General features: G+C 36.3%; 2 protein-coding genes and 1 pseudogene across 3 annotated transcripts; 2 read left to right on the forward strand and 1 right to left on the reverse strand.

Annotated features, from left to right (window-relative positions):
- On the forward strand, positions 1516-5360 carry LOC104760665 (THO complex subunit 5B). Of its 2 annotated transcripts, none has more exons than XM_010483624.1 (8): positions 1516-1861; positions 1957-2247; positions 2512-2848; positions 2922-3259; positions 3363-3622; positions 3920-4502; positions 4575-4709; positions 4798-5360. In XM_010483624.1, the coding sequence occupies exons 1-8, from the start codon at positions 1607-1609 to the stop codon at positions 5062-5064; spliced, it is 2466 nt and encodes an 821-aa protein (XP_010481926.1). In that variant the 5' UTR covers positions 1516-1606; the 3' UTR covers positions 5065-5360. The 2 variants fall into 2 exon arrangements, with proteins under 2 accessions (XP_010481926.1, XP_010481927.1); XM_010483625.2 differs by having other exon boundaries at positions 2940-3259.
- On the reverse strand, positions 7552-8766 carry LOC104763173 (ABSCISIC ACID-INSENSITIVE 5-like protein 8). Its single transcript, XM_010486580.2, has 3 exons — positions 7876-8766; positions 7700-7801; positions 7552-7617 (listed from the first exon to the last, which is right to left on the reverse strand). The coding sequence occupies exons 1-3, from the start codon at positions 8764-8766 to the stop codon at positions 7552-7554; spliced, it is 1059 nt and encodes a 352-aa protein (XP_010484882.1).
- On the forward strand, positions 10394-14821 carry LOC104760666 (annotated as a pseudogene).

The following is a 16682-nucleotide window of genomic DNA, read 5'->3' on the forward strand; positions in this document are numbered from 1 at the left end:
TATCACATGTAGTTTTGAGAAAATAACGTGTTACAAAACGAGATGTCATGTGTTAAAAAAAAACACGACGACCAAGATTTTAAGAGAGATTGAAATCGAAAAAGAAAGAAGTAGAATAATACAAAACCTTATAATTTTGCTACCCCTATCACAAAAGTATTATAGACGAAGGTTAGTTTGTTAATTCTGTTTGAATCCATAGTCATTTAGTGTATATACTCTTTTTATCAAAACACTTAAAACAAGGATAATTTAGTTTTATCCCACTGATATTTACACACAAAATATGACAAAGACTATATTTTTGTTATAAATCCAGTCAGGTTATCTACCTATCTTACCAAAAGAAAATTCATTTTTTTAAAGATCAAACAATAAGAAATTTTAGAACACTTCTTAACATGTAATATGTTTTTTACTGCGTTATGTGATTTACCATTTTAATTTTTACTAATCACAAAATGATATAAAATTTGTCTATTAAGTTTTCTGCTACAATTTTTTATCGCTTCTAAAGATATTAGTATTTTTATTTGTTGAAAATTTACGGATTTGTGTTACACTCTTATGTTATTTTGTTATCACAAAGTAGATTTTTTTATTTTTATTTTTATCGTTTGTATATTTTTGTTTTGTAAAACAAACAATTTTTACAAAACAATTTTATTGATATCAACTAAAAATTACAACGTTAGTATATAATGGGTGTTAATGGTTGCAGGTGCAGCGGTTGAAACAAAAATCCGTCTGCGGAGTAGACCGCTTTTTATTTATCATTCATCAAGCGTAGGCTATAGTAATATTGTATAAAGAAAACAGAGAACAAACTGTAGAAAACTAACTATAAACCGTTTTAGCATATAAATAGAGTTGGACTCCAATAGTTTATTGTTCACACCAAAAACAGAACAGTTTAATTCGCAGACGGATTTATCTGCCCCGACAGGAGTAACCATTCGGACCCAATGATTGTTTACGAAAAATAATTATAACATAAGTAATTACTACTTCACAAAACTCAATTTGCCAACTAGCCAAATTCTAGTATATAGTTAAGAATATAGCATAATAATTCAAAAATTAAATAAATAACATAAAGGGTAGGAAAAATTACCAAAAAGGTTGTGATGATGGTGGAGGAAAGTAGTCAGAGGTGGTAGAGGATGGTGGTCAGAGGTGGTCGGAGGTAGTGGCCGGAGATGGTTGGACAGTGGTCAGAGGTGGTTGGACGGTGGCCGGTGGCCGGTGGCTGAAGGTGGCTGGAGGTGGCTGGAGGTGGTGTGCGGTGGCTGGAGTTGGTAGTGTACGGTGGTCGGAGGTGGTGGTGGATGGTGGCCGGTGGTTGGTGGTGGTAGGAGATGATGATGATAAGTGGTGGTGGTGGGAGGGATAATTTAGTGATTAATATAGAAAATATACAGCGTGTATAATAGTTTGATGGTTAAAATAGTTATAAAATGAATTTAAAGATTTTTTTTGGTTATACGTTCAAATTTCTCCTAAATTTAACCATGGAAGTACATTTTTGTTTGTAATTAAAATAGTTTAGAAAAAAAATCATAAATCCTGCCAGAAGTAAGGGAGCCTGACTGGGGAGAAATCGACAATGGAGGACGGCGAAATAGAAGAAGGAATGGTCACCGCCGACGAAATCCCGACGCCGGAAGTAACGACGACGACGGAGACTACACAACCACCGCGAGAGCCAGGTAAATCTCCACTCGAGTTACTTCGAGAGAGCAAAGCCTCCGTAGAAGAAATCGTCGCGACGATGCTCTCCATGAAAAAAGAAGGAAATCACAAATCTGAGATTCGAGAACTCCTCACACAAATGTTCCTCAACTTCGTTAATCTTCGTCAGGTTTCTCTAACAATCTCTAGGGTTCTTCCTCCGCCTCTCTTTTTTTTTTCCTTTTCTATACCAAACTTAGGGTTTCGTTCCTTCTCATTTCGCAGGCGAATCGTGCGATTCTGACTGAGGAAGATAAAGTGAAAGCGGAGACGGAACGAGCTAAAGCACCTGTTGATTTCACGACATTGCAATTGCATAATCTTATGTACGAGAAGAGCCATTACGTTAAAGCTATTAAGGCTTGTAGGGATTTCAAATCTAAGTATCCTGACATTGATCTTGTTCCTGAACAAGAGTTCTTTCGAGATGCTCCTGAAGCTATCAAGGACCAATCGCAATCAAGTGATAGTTCACATGTTTTGATGCCTAAGAGACTCAATTTTGAGCTTCATCAGGTAGGACTCAATCATCATATCTGACATTTATTCAAGTTCATCTCCATTGAATGTTTACGTTTGGTAGAAATGATTTGAGTGTTTTTAGGACTTTATTGGTATATTGGAATATTGGAGTAGTCGAATGATCCAGCAGAAAGAGTTCTTGCAAACTAATCGTAAAATGCTAAAAGCTGGTTTATCAATAATACGGCGAAAGAATATAGGGGAATCACTTTTCGGAAACATGTACCGTTCATCACCTTTATATGTATTTTGATTCAGAGGAAAGAATTGTGTAAGCAACGAGCGAGATTGGAGCAAAAGAAGAAGAGTTTACTAGAAACCATTGCAGAGCGTAAGAAATTTTTGTCAAGTCTTCCTTTACACCTCAAGTCTCTGAAGAAAGCATCACTTCCAGTACAGAACCAGTTGGGTATACAGCACACAAAGAAACTGAAGCAGCATAATTTAGCTGAGCTGCTTCCTCCTCCGCTTTATGTTCTATACTCACAGCTCTTGGCACAAAAGGAAGCTTTTGAAGAGAGCATTGATTTGGAGGTAGTTGGGAGCCTTAAGGATGCTCAAGCTTATGCTAGACAACAATCGAAAAAGGACTCAGGTATTGTTTTTAATACTTACTTTGGTCTCTAATACTGAAACGAAAGGAGTATTAATTTGGTATTGATCTTCAGGTGTATTGAATAATCCAGAGAGTTCTAGGTTGGAGGACGATGGACCTGATGACGATGATGATGGACAAAGGAGAAGAAAACGACCCAAGAAACTTACTAGCAAAGAAGGTTCTGACAAGACAGGATTATATCAAGTCCACCCTCTCAAGATTTTCCTTCACATATATGATGATGAGATGCCTGATGCAAAATCCTTCAAACTTGTCATTCTCAAGTTTGAGTACCTGCTGAAGTTGAACGTAGTATGTGTTGATGCTGAAGGCTCTCAGGATGGACCAGAGAAAAACATCTTTTGTAACTTATTTCCAGATGATGCTGGACTTGAGCCTCCTCATCAGGTAACTTTTCGTTTTTGTGTTTCAGTTTTCTACATGTGGTTTTGACAACTTTACTTTTAAAAAGCATACTCAATTCTCCTCGTATGGCCGGTCTTCCATACAGTCGACCAAGCTCATCCTTGGTGATGGTCAGGCATTTGATGAGAACAGAACTTCAAGGCCTTACAAATGGGTACAACATTTGGCGGGAATTGATATTTTACCAGAAGTGTCACCAGTTTTACTAGGCGAAGAAGCTCATAACACTGACTCAGCTAAAAGTGATGCGTTTGTGCCTAATCTCTCATTGTATCGCCAGCAGCATAGGGTGCAAACAGTTCTGCAAAGAATACGCTCGCGGAAGAAAGCGCATCTGGCTCTTGCGTGAGTTCACCACTCTGTATGTTTTCCGTCTTAGTTAAAGAACACAATGCAAAGAACTACAGAAAATTTGTAGGTTTAATAGTTTGGTTTTAATAGTTTATTTTAAGAAACACAATCCAAAGTTCTATCAGCATATCCTTCGTACAGTTAATAGTTTTGTTTTGTCAATAACTTGGCAGTCAACAAATTAATCTTCCTGCAGCATTGTCGACTTTGTGATAAGAGCTTCCATAGGTAATCATTTCTGTTGATATGTTTGTTTTTGCTGAATACTTTGGAAACTTCTACTGGCAACAGGGAACAGCTTGATTTGCTCATGAAACATGAGTTACCAGTGGTCAACTGCGAAGATGCTCCGTGGGCACTCCATAAGGTTCTCTGTGCTTTGGATTCCTGGTTACATATACGGCCTTCGGCTAGTAAGTCATGCTCTCTGACTCTGAACAGTGTGGAACAAGTTCCAGAACCTATGGAAATCGATGTAGAGGGAAGATCTATTTCTGGAAAGGAAGATCTTGAAACTATACGGGAAGATGGAGAACTTCCCTCTTTGGTCACAGCGGCTGCTTCGTTAACCAGTTCCAATCATACCCCATTGAAAGTATCTAATCAAGCACGGTCAAGGCAGTTGGCCTTGATGACAAAGAACCTAGATTCTCCAATTAGCAAAGGAAAGTCACCAAGTTTCAAGATATACGAAGATGATTTGGATCTTGTTTTGGACGATGATAGTGAAGTAGATGAGCCAGCCGGGAGAACTGAGGCGCATGTGGAAGCATTGTGCCCTGATAATTCATGGGTGGATTATGGTGCGAGAGAGTTTGCGCTTGTGCTCTCCAGGAAAACAGATGGCGGAAAGTTGTGGAAGTTAGAAGCAACGGTAACTTCTAAAAACGCTGTCTTCCCTTTATCTTTTTCATTCTTAAGTGTTAAAATTGAGTTGTATTGGCAGGTCTATATTAGCATGGAGTATCCTCTTCGACCTCCTTTGTTTTCTCTGTCTCTCCATGCTTCTTCTTCGTCAGAAAATGACAATGGGACAAATGAAAGTGACCATTATAATGAACTTCGAGCAATGGAAGCAGAAGTAAGTGTTACGCCCAGTAAACATATACTAATCTTTACTCTATGACACCAACTATAACATCTCTGTAACGTTTTTGTGGCGGTATCAGGTGAACCTTCATATGTTGAAGATTATTCCTTCAGATCAAGAAAACTATCTCCTATCTCATCAAATCAGATGCTTAGCAATGTTGTTCGACTACTACGTGGACGACCCATCTCCAGATTCTAAAAGAGGAACAGCGACAACTGTGGTTGATGTCGGTTTGTGCAAGCCTGTAGACGGTAAGCTTCTTGTGAGATCATTCAGAGGCAGAGATCACCGGAAAATGATCTCATGGAAGGGCAGAGGATGTGCATCGGGTTATCCGTGCTAGAGATTACATTGCCGCCACTAACTTATCTATATCATCTTTCCCTGGTGGTACAAACAAAGTTTCTTTGCATGTCTGGTTCCACATTTCACCGTGGCACATTTATTTTAATTTTAATTTTATTTGATCGTTTAAACCGTTATTGATCGTTTATGGTGAGGACTTGGAAATTAGAAAAGAAAATAAGGGCTGGCGGCCTTACCTGACATATCTGCTCATCACAGGTTTAGACTAGGCCAAAGCTGTCTTTGTTCTGGCGTATTTGATCTGAAAGGGTTATTATGCTATGTTATTTTCCATGTTTGTAGTACGTGATCAATATCGAGTGATCCATATGAAGCAGGTTCTGGCTGACAATGGTTTGTGTGCCGTCGCTGTTGATATTAACATGATGTACAAGTGGATGAGGTTGTGAATCTGGAATGGGAAGATGGGATTGATGTAACAATAGACGGATGATTTGAGAACTGAGAGCAAACGAAAAGTCCCAAGATTTAATTGAGAAATCGATCAGAACTATTTTCATGTTGTTACAATCAATTCTTGGAGTGTTAAAATGTTGTGGTGGTTGCTGCAAATGACATCTACCAGTTGCGTAGCCCAACAATTAAGGATTTGTTTTTCAAACCTCAGGAACTACTTCTCTGGTTAATGTGTCCATAAACTTTAACATACATTTTTGTAGCTTATATTGTGAATAAAATCCTGCATCAAACAAGATAAGGATCTGTATTTCAAACCTCATGAACTACTTATCTGGTCCAATAAAATAAATAATCAAGCACGGTCAAACTGACTAAGAAAATAGCTTATTTGTTTATTGTTTGGGCAATAGTAGTGATGTTAAAATGGGCTTAAGCCCCGCGGGTCTTATAGGGCTCTGTACAGTGTTTTTAGATCCGAATCCGTTTAGAAAACCAATAATTTTAATTGGGTGCACCCGTTTAAGCCCTTTTATTAACGGGTCTTATTTAATTTTAAATGGGTAGCCCGATAGTTCTTTTTTTTTTGAATTTTTGATGTAAACGACAACGTTTAGTCGTTTAGTGGTAGGAGGTTAGGGCTAATGTCACAACTCACAATCGCGAAGCAGAAACCCACCTCCGTCATCTTTTGCTCTCTGATCCCGACGAATCTTTTCGCCACCGTCACGCTCCGACTCGGAGGCTCCGAGCATACACAACCTTTTTCTCCACCATCACGCCATCGTCACGCCACCATTAGAGGATTCACAAGGTCTCTCTCTAATCCTTCAGTTCAATTGATTATTTGGTGTTGGTCTTGTTCTGTGTTGTATACTTGTATGATTCATATTTGCTTCGTGGGTTTTACAATTTATGATTATTGATTGATGGGTATACCCTTTGTTGTGTTGATTCTCAGTATTTGTGATTTGTTTCAACCCTTTGTTGCTTTGTTGTTTGTTTAGTGGACTAGAGAATGTTTGATTCTCAGTATGCTCAGTATCGTTACCTCTTTGTTGCTTTGAGTGTGTGTTTCAACCCTTTGTTGCTTTGTTGCTTTGAGTGTGTGTTTCAACCCTTTGTTGCTTTGTTGCTTTGGAGAAGTTCGAAGTTATTCATCAGGTTTGTAATTGTTGTGTTTCTGGTTTGAATTTGAATTTTCAGCCAATGTTCAATGTAGTATATACTATTGTGTTTCTTTCTTTGAGTGTGATGTTAAGTGCGCCTCCTTGGTGTTTCATATTTGCTTGAGTTTGCAACCATTATCTCACTAAAGATCAGGTAACACATCATCCTTTCGTGTAAGTGTTTGAGGGACTATGATGTTTGAGTTTTGTTTGAGTTTTTCATGAATACGTTTTGTGTGATAATGATAATGCTAATAAGAGTAATTGTAAGTTTACTTGTTAATTTTCATTTCGACAGATGTTATGCCAAAATTAGCATTTTAATTTCTCATTTCGACATATGTTATATTTGTTTTTCTAGTCTTTCAGAACCTTTGACACTATTGTGTTTTGTGTTTGTGTTTGCAGGGTTTTGCAGAACATTGGGGATGAATGAGGAAGAAACGGAAATTGAAGAATAGTCAAAAGACTAAAGATCCAATGAACTTGAAACGGAAATGTGTAAAGACTTGTGTTGTGTTTGTGTTTGGTAAAGACTTGTGTTGTAAAGATTTGCTTCTTGTGGGCTTTAATTAGACAACAAAACCCAAACACAAAATAGGTAAAAAATCTTAAACGGGCTTCAGTAACAATATCAATAATAAATGAGCAGGGTCTAAACGGGTATAATATTAAATGGATCTAAACGGGTATATTATTTAATGGGCAGAGTCTTAATGGACAGGGTCTTAAAGGGCAGGGCCAGTCCGTTTTAACATCACTAGGCAATAGTTAAAATTATACCCAGCATTCATATATATGCAAAAACAACTTTTTTTTTTTTTTTTTTTTGTGAAAGGCAAAAACAAAGCATGATGAACTAAATAAACTTATTATCCTCCAGCTCCAGTCTTCTTGATTCACATAATGTCCGAGTTCGTTCTCCTCAACTTTCTCTCTGGTCTTCCTTGAAGTTGAATCATTCCCTTCACAAAGTTTTAGAAAAAAGTTTTGAAGTTAGATGTGGCAAATCTTTCAATTGATGTACCAGTTGGAGAAATAAATTACCGGTTCGGTTTGCATTTTCCGCATATCTACTTGTTCTTTTAGTAGCTCTTGGTATTTCTTCTTTAAATTTCCAAGTTCAAGTTCAAGCTCCATAGTTTTAGCCTAACATGGCAAATGGAGAAGTTTGGTACGTTACACTAAATCAATTAAACTGTATAGATAAAGATTTTGTTTACCTGCTTCCGAGCCCGTGATCTCGCTGCTGATTCTCGGTTCTTTATCTTTCTTTTCAGTTTTTTGTCAGTGATTTTATTATCTGCCGCGACGGTATTATCAATCTTCCTACCCCTTGTAGTACTAGTACTACCACTATAAATGTTCAGAGATGGTGACAGTAATGAAGACGTACCATCGTTATTTTGCATCTTATTTAATATTGGATATGGGTTAACCGAAGAACATGCTATGGCTCCACTAGGATTTGTCGTAACTCTTGGGACCAAGCTTTTCTTCTCAGCTTGCACAGTTTGGTCGATAAAGCCTGTGACACCATTCGAGATTCGGATTTGTTGTCCTACATATGAATAACCATTCGGCTTACACATGATACATTGTTGCGGTTGATACGTTGACATAGACCCATTCACATTTTGATGCATATTAGAATCATGACACCTTGGAACTATATTGTTCGTAAAATCAGAAACCATTGCTTTCGGCTGGAACTGAACACCCAAACCTGTGTTCATATTATTTACTTTTGCTCCAGAACGAGTTAAAAACTCTTCAAGAGTGATGTCCCCTAAGGTTTGTTGTCTCTGAAGATGATCAGGAACCTTAGTTACTCCATTGTTCTTGGTGTTGTCTTCTTGTGTGATATATTTCCAAACTTCATCAACAGGTTTTTGGCTAAGTGTTCGAGGCAGAGATATTGAGCCTTGTCTCTTCAACCCCTCTTGTGTTTCTTCAGCACTAGATATATTCTTAACCAACTCATCCATGTTCATTGACCCACATTTTTTCCCTAAGCTGGTCTGAAACTCATCTACTGTCCATGAGTATATCGATCCTTGTCGGCTAACCGGAAAATCATTCACCAAGCTTTTTAATCTCCAGTAACTATCCATTTCACCTGACACAAATGACAAATCCAAGCTTTTTTCTAGACAGTTGGCGTTGAAATGTAAGAGCTTTTGTTGTCAAAATCAAAGGAATATTCTATGTAATATTCCCTAAGCTTTATTTTACAACCCTCCATTTATTCAACTCTCTACTTTATTTTACAACCCTCCATTTATTCAACTATCTCACAACCATATATTTCACTATCATATATTACTCACTTATTACTTATTCCCCCTGTCTCCAAAAGAGAGGCGACGTCTATCTTATTTGTTGTCATCTTCTTCACTGTCTGAGGCGACTTCTGTGACGTAGATCTTTTGGTCTGGAATGTATCGTTTTATTACAAAACAAAACCAAATGAGTAATTTTTAATCAGAGGATGAGAGAAATCATCAAGATAAAATATTTATTTTTCTTTCTCAAAAGTTTCAGTTAACTAAAAGAGTAATATGCATTTATAGGAAATCTAAGTAAGTAATTTAACTAAAACGTAAATCAAAATATCTATGCTAAGTAAGCACATGATCCATATGAGATAAGAAAATCAGGACATAAATTAAATAAATGATCTGACAAAAGAAACATTTTACAAATAAAAAGAACTATTATAGGAGAAAATAATTTATATAATCTTTTCACTCTATATAAGTAGTTAAAAGTTAACTTAGAAAATATAATAAATATCTAGACAAGATAATTTTTAATTATTATTTTTCATTTTCTATAAATCTTTTTTCATATATCTTTATTAAAAGAAAAAATTTAAAGAAATGATAGATGATTTACAATTATAAATAAAAACTTAGATATAATCTTATATTTTTGTTAATAACATGCAATATTTAGATTTAATTAATAGAGGTTATTATGCAATGATGATATTTATACCCCTTTTTTTTCAAACTGATGATATTTATACAACTTTAGTAAATTACTATGCTATATTTCAGGGTAATAATTAATCTACTGAATCAAGATTGCCTTAAAATATAAATCTACAATATGATGATCACAAAGAAGTATAAACCAAAAATACGATGATCACAGAGAAATATAAATCGGAATTATGAAAACTAATTATGTACAGAAAAAGAGTATTTTCTTATGAGAAACCTAAACTATTGATTATTTTCATTGAAAATTGGCTAAAACCTCAAAAACAATATTTCCTAAATTTTTTTTCTTTCTAAACTCTTGAATTGGATTATGGATTAAAGGAAAACAAATTTCCAAAACGAAAACGAAAATATACCATTTCCAGTTTTGTCACACCTTTTGTATAAAGTTTAGATTTTGGATTTTAGTCACTACTACTTCCACGACATTTCTTGTGAATTTCCCGTTGCCTATTTGCATCATTAAATCGAATTTCATACCTTATTCCAAAAAATAATGTCTTTGAATGTAAATGTTAGAGAAATTACTTTTCTACTTCTTTTTTCTAAAGAGAAATCTTTGAAGGAAGCTTCCTCTCTACTAGTGGGTAGTTGCGAAGACTCTTCAGTCAATGAGGTCAAGGTCAATAGAGAAACTTAACAACAAAAAAAAAAAAACATATTTTGAGTCAATGGGTCAACGTTCTTTTGTAGTGTATATAAATAGTCTCCTTTGCACATAGCTCTCTTTAAGGATCTGTGATATTCATCATCTCTCCAGCCATACTTGCTAATGGATTCTTCTTCTTTTTTCCTTACCACTGTTGTTGCTGCAACAATAGGCTTGTTCACGCTTTCTAAAAAACTCAGACTCCATCAATAAGATGATAAAGAAACGTCATCACCACCTCCATCTCCTTCACCTTCTCTATCTCCTTCATCTCCTCCATCTCCTTTGAATCGCATCTGGACGCACCATGTCTTTCCAAGCTTTCGAGGGGAAGATGTCCGTAGAGACTTTCTTAGCCACATTCAAATGGAGTTTCAAAGAATGGGAATCACACCATTTATTGATAATGAGATCAAGAGAGGAGAGTCCATCGGTCCTGAACTCATTCGGGCGATTCGAGAATCCAAGATCGCAATTATCTTACTCTCGAGAAACTACGCTTCTTCGAGTTGGTGTCTTGACGAATTGGCAGAGATTATGAAGTGCAGGGAAGAACTTGGTCAAACGGTGATGGTTATTTTCTATAAAGTGGATCCCTCTGATGTAAAAAAACTAAATGGAGATTTTGGGAAGATCTTCAAAAAAACTTGTGTCGGTAAAACAAAACAGGACATTGGGAGATGGAGACAAGCTTTGGCAGAAGTAGCCACAATCGCCGGTTACCATTCAAACAACTGGTTCGTTGTTTTCTATTTCCATTTAAATTATTTCTAACAAACTGTATATTATTTATAGCTTTTCATAGATTTTTTTTTTTTTTGAATGCGTGATTTCTCAATAATTGTTTAATCGATGTTGTGATATCTATCTTCTAATATCGTTAGGGATAATGAAGCGGCTATGATAAAAAATATATCTATTGATATTTCCAACAAGTTGAATAATTCAGTATCATCAAGTGATTTCGACGGGTTGGTTGGTATGAGAGCTCATTTGGAGAAGATGGAACCATTGTTATGCCTAGATTCAGATGAAGTGAGGATGATTGGGCTTTAGGGTCCTTCCGGGATTGGGAAGATCACCATTGCTAGAGTTGTGTACAACAATCTCTCCAACGGTTTTCAACTGAGTGTCTTTATGGAATCTATCGAAGCAAAATATACAAGACCTTGTTCCGATGACTACAATGCAAAGTTGCAGTTACAACAGCAGTTTATGTCTCAAATAACCAACCAGAATGATATGAAGATATCTCATTTGGGAGTTGTTGAAGACAGGCTAAAAGACAAGAAAGTTCTTGTTGTTCTTGATGGTGTGGACCAGTCGATGCAACTTGATGCCATGGCGAAAGAAACTCGGTGGTTTGGTCCTGGGAGTCGGATTATCATCACAAGTCAAGATCGAAAGCTTTTTAGGACACATGGGATTAATCATATTTACAAAGTGGATTTTCCACAACCTTACAAGGCTCTTAAAATCTTGTGCACGTATGCTTTTGGTCAAAAGTTACCTAAAGATGGTTTTAAACAACTTGCTTGGGAAGTTACAGAACTTGCTGGTGAACTCCCTTTGGGTTTAAGGGTTATGGGCTCTTATTTTCGAGGAATGTCTAAGCAGGAGTGGGCGAAGGAACTACCAAGGTTAAGGACTAGCCTTGACGCCGATATTCAAAGCATTTTGAAGTACAATTATGATGCCTTAGATGAGGAAAATAAATATTTATTTCTTCATATAGCTTGCATTTCTAATTATAGAGTGATTGAGAAAGTGGAAGAGTATCTTGCAGAGATATTCTTGGATGTGAGGCACGGGCTTAACGTATTAGTAGAGAAATCTCTTATCTCTATAGAGTATGGAATGATAACTATGCATAAGCTGCTAGTCCAACTAGGTAGAGATATAGTCCGTAAACAGTCTATTCGTGAGCCTGGACAGCGCCTATATTTGGTTGATGAGAGAGACATTTGTGAAATACTCACTGATGATGTAGAAGTAAGTTTTGTCATATCTCCCAACATATCGATTTTACTTGATAATGAACCATCTCATATTATTTTTGTTATTTTTTCAGGCTAGTAGAAGTGTCATAGGCATTGATTTCAACTTTTACAGGAATAATAATGTCAAAGTAAATTTCCATATAAGTGAGAGAGCCTTTCAAGGAATGACTAATCTCCAATTCTTAAGATTCCTAGGGGATCATGATACATTACATCTACCATGTGATTTAAAGTATATGTCTCAAAAACTTCGATTACTAGAGTGGACCTATTTCCCGATGACATGTTTGCCTCCTATTTTTAACTCAGAGTTCCTGGTCGAATTACGGTTGTATAACAGCGAACTTGAGAAACTGTGGGAAGGAATTAAGGTAAGTATTTTCTATTTACTTCACTTAAAATCTATATATACATTTTTGGAGACTTTCATAGAATAAATCTTCAAGTTGGCACTTATTTACAGGCATACCATTGACATTAAATAATTAATTTAATAAATTAATTAATTCTACTTATATTTGTGTTTTTTATAGAAACTAATTGTTTTAAAAAGTAACAAACATTATTGTAAATGTATACAGATTTTATTTATTTATTTATTTTATAAGGAGGTGAGAGAAGAGATATTATTCTTTAAAAATTTGAAAAACTGATTTGATAAAAGTGACTTTTAGCCTCACATACTATATTTTACTTTCACGGGTTTCGTATGATGAGTTTTTGCGGATTAAAAATCTTTGAACATGTTGCGTGATCCGCCTAGCATGGCTGGTTTGGACATAGAACCAACACTAAAACTATTAGTTTATTTCATATATTATAGATTTGTAGTCATAGTTTGGAAAATTAACTTATAAATTATTTAGTATATGAACTACAAAATATTACACATACTACAACACATTCTTAATATTCCAAAAAAAAAAATTGTATACACATAAAAATATAGACGAACATACTATATAGGCATATAGTTATGTTTAATTATAGAAAACAAAACTAAGTGTTTTAAAATTTATATTCTATCTAAAAACAAATCTAATGTAATTAGGTTACAAACCGTATAAAATGTAAGAAGAAAAAAAAAATATTCTAAACAAAATTATAAATTAATTAGATAAAATTTAATTAATTGGAAATTTGAAAATTAAATAAATTAAAAATATTATATTAAATACATTAATTTATAATTTAGTCTCGGTGTACCGCGGGTGAAAATCTAGTTTAAATTAATTTGAATGAAATATTTGTTTTCCCGTAATATAGTTTAATTAGTTAACTACAATTGTAACTCCTTTTTTTAAATTTAAGTGTAATACATAACAGGTTCTTATTCTTATTATTTGTCTGTGGACAGCGGCTTCCAAATCTCAAATGGATGTGTGTGTGTCTAAAAACTTAAAGGAGCTTCCTGATCTATCAACTGCCACCAATCTTAAGGAATTAAATCTCAAAGATTGCTCCAGCCTGGTGAAGCTCCCCTCTACTAGTGGGTATACCAAAAATCTTCAGAAATTAAATATTAGTAATTGCTCAAGTCTGATCAGTCTCCCTTCTTTCATTGGAAGTTCCACTAATCTCCAAGAGTTAGATCTCGGTAGATGCTCAAGTCTGGTTAAGCTACCTCCCTTTGTCGGTAATCTCAATAATCTTAAAAAACTGGATCTTAGCCATTGCTCAAGTGTGGAGAAGCTTCCTTCCTTTGGTAATCTCAGCAATCTAGAAGAATTGGATCTTAGCAGTTTATCAAGTCTGGTAAAGCTTCCCTCTTCTATTGGAAATTTTCAGAAGTTGAAGATTTTGAAATTACGAGGATGATCTAAGCTAGAGTTTCTTCCGAATAACATCAATTTGGAATCTCTCTGTAACACCCAGACCCGCCATACGGTCCGGTCAATGTGTGGACTTCTTGGTTTGGCTCAAAACCGTAATCTCTAAAATTCAAATAACGAACACAACTAACCTGAGAAAAATAAATAGAAAGGAGGGGTGAGTAATTAATTACTCAGTGAGGGGGTCAACACTGCCCACTAGACTACAATGACGACAATCTACTCACATTCAACAATAATTGCATAGCATAGAATAAGACTCCACATTCTTGATATACATCTAGCAAGCGTAGCGGATTCACATAATCTCAACCTAGTACAAATCAATAATATCTAAACCATGTTTCTCATATCAATCATTTACGTGCATTCATCAACAACAATGCTAAACCGAAATCTCATCAGCTTAGCATGGCACAAAACCAATCTCAGGCTCGTCCAATCACACGGCACGAAACAAATCTCATGTTCCTCCAATCACCAGGCACAAAACCATTCTCAGGTTTGTCCATCTCGAGACACAAAACAAATCTCATGTTTGTGTCCCAACACATAATCTCATATCATCAATCATCGTATATCAATATCATTTATGTATATCATCTCATTCTATCATGCATCATTTCATTGTACCATGTCATCACACTTCTATTATCATAAATCTAGTCATCACATCATAACACACAATACCAAATAATAGACATAACCAATCACATAGTTTCCAAGCCTATACAAGCAATTCATGAAAATATGCTTAGAAAGTACCCAATGTATTTATGCAATTCCCGCCCTCACCTTTCCCTTAATTTGATTGAGAACTGCGACTAGTAACCTGAAATTGCGACTAGGAACGGCGACTGCACTCCAGAAACTTGCAGCAGAAGAAACACATTCAAAATCTAGATTAGGGTTTCTGTTTCTGACAGACACAGTCAATTCTTGCACAACAAGCAATCGTCGTGGCAGTTAGGGTTTACCTTTTCCGGCCACTTTGTCGATTCAGGCGGCTTCCCTGACACTACTTCTGTTAAGAACCACCGTCAATACTGTCCAAACTACTCGGGTGTGACTGGAAATCTCCTCCAAAAACCCCAACTTGAATCTGGAATTTATCTGAAATACTTGGTAATTTTTCTGAAACAAATCCAGTGATTTTTCATCAATTTGCGAGACTAATAGCGAATGGAATATACCTCCGTTTGACAAACCGTCAATTGCTATGGATTCCTTGCAGCAAGATCTATCTGTAGACGTTGAAAACGCTATCCAAATCCTTCTGGTTCGACGGGCGATCAGCCTCCAAAACCTCCACTTGAACTGTTGTACTCTTCTTCCTCTTCACAATAAAACCCAGATTTATTCTAAACACCCAATAGATCATAACTAAAACCTTCAGAAGGAGACAAAATAGTTGAATTAGGATTCCTTACCTAACAAACAAGTGATGGTAAAAGCTCCTCTCTCCTCCGGTGAACAACGTATCCCGACTTCGGTGAACACCGGCCACTGATGGATCGATTATGATGACAGTGCCTTTGCCTCACGAGAGTTCTCCTCCCTCTCCCTCACTCTATTTCCTTCTTTTCTCTCTGGGCGGCTTAGGTTAGGTTTTACTCTTTTCTAAACGAAGAGGGAGATGATTACGCTTATACATACATATGGTCTCACTCCAACGACCAAACCCTTGTCGTTTTAATATTTTTTTTCCAAATTGGGCCGTTAATGGACTGCAATTCAAATGGTCCATACATAGAGTTTGAGGATGTTATACTCTCCATACACTTGATCTCACTGATTGCTTGCTGTTGAAAAGTTTTCCTGAGATCTCCACAAACCTTGGCCTTCTCGATCTCAGAGGAACTGCAATAGAAGAAGTCCCTTCATCAATCGAATCTTGGTCTCGCCTCACTGGGTTGTGTATGCCATACAGTGAAGGACTCCAGGAATATCCTCATGTTTTTGACATCATCACAGTGCTGCACGTGACTGACAAAGAAATACAAGAGCTTCCTCCATGGATCCAGAATTTCTCTCGTCTTATATCTTTCGTCATCAAGAGATGCAGAAAGCTGGTATCACTCCCACAGATTGCTCATTTCAAAATCCGGCAGAGAAGTGCCTGCATACTTCACTCACCGAGCTGCTACTGGAGGTTCTTTGAAAATCGAGTTAAATGAGAAGCCTCTTCCTACATCCATGAGATTTAAAGCTTGCATTTTGCTGGTTAATGAAGGTGACGATGAGACTTGCTCTCACGTTTATGTTAAGTGTAAAAAGAGCAGGATGTCAGTATCTCCCATTTTAACAGAGCATCTGTACATATATCATGTCGAAATGGATGTGACTTCCACCGAGCTTGTCTTTGAGTTCAAGGTCGACCATAGGGATTGGAAGATAAGACAGTGCGGGGTACTCCAACTCTCGGAGGTCCCTTGGTGAATCATAAAAAGGCAATTTCAGTGACACACACACCCTTAATGAAACTGCTGTCTATGCCAAAGTATTGGAGACGGTCACTACAATTCAAGAGCATAATGAGAG

The sequence above is a fragment of the Camelina sativa genome, chromosome 18 (genome assembly GCF_000633955.1).
Source record: "Camelina sativa cultivar DH55 chromosome 18, Cs, whole genome shotgun sequence".
Taxonomy (NCBI): domain Eukaryota; kingdom Viridiplantae; phylum Streptophyta; class Magnoliopsida; order Brassicales; family Brassicaceae; genus Camelina; species Camelina sativa.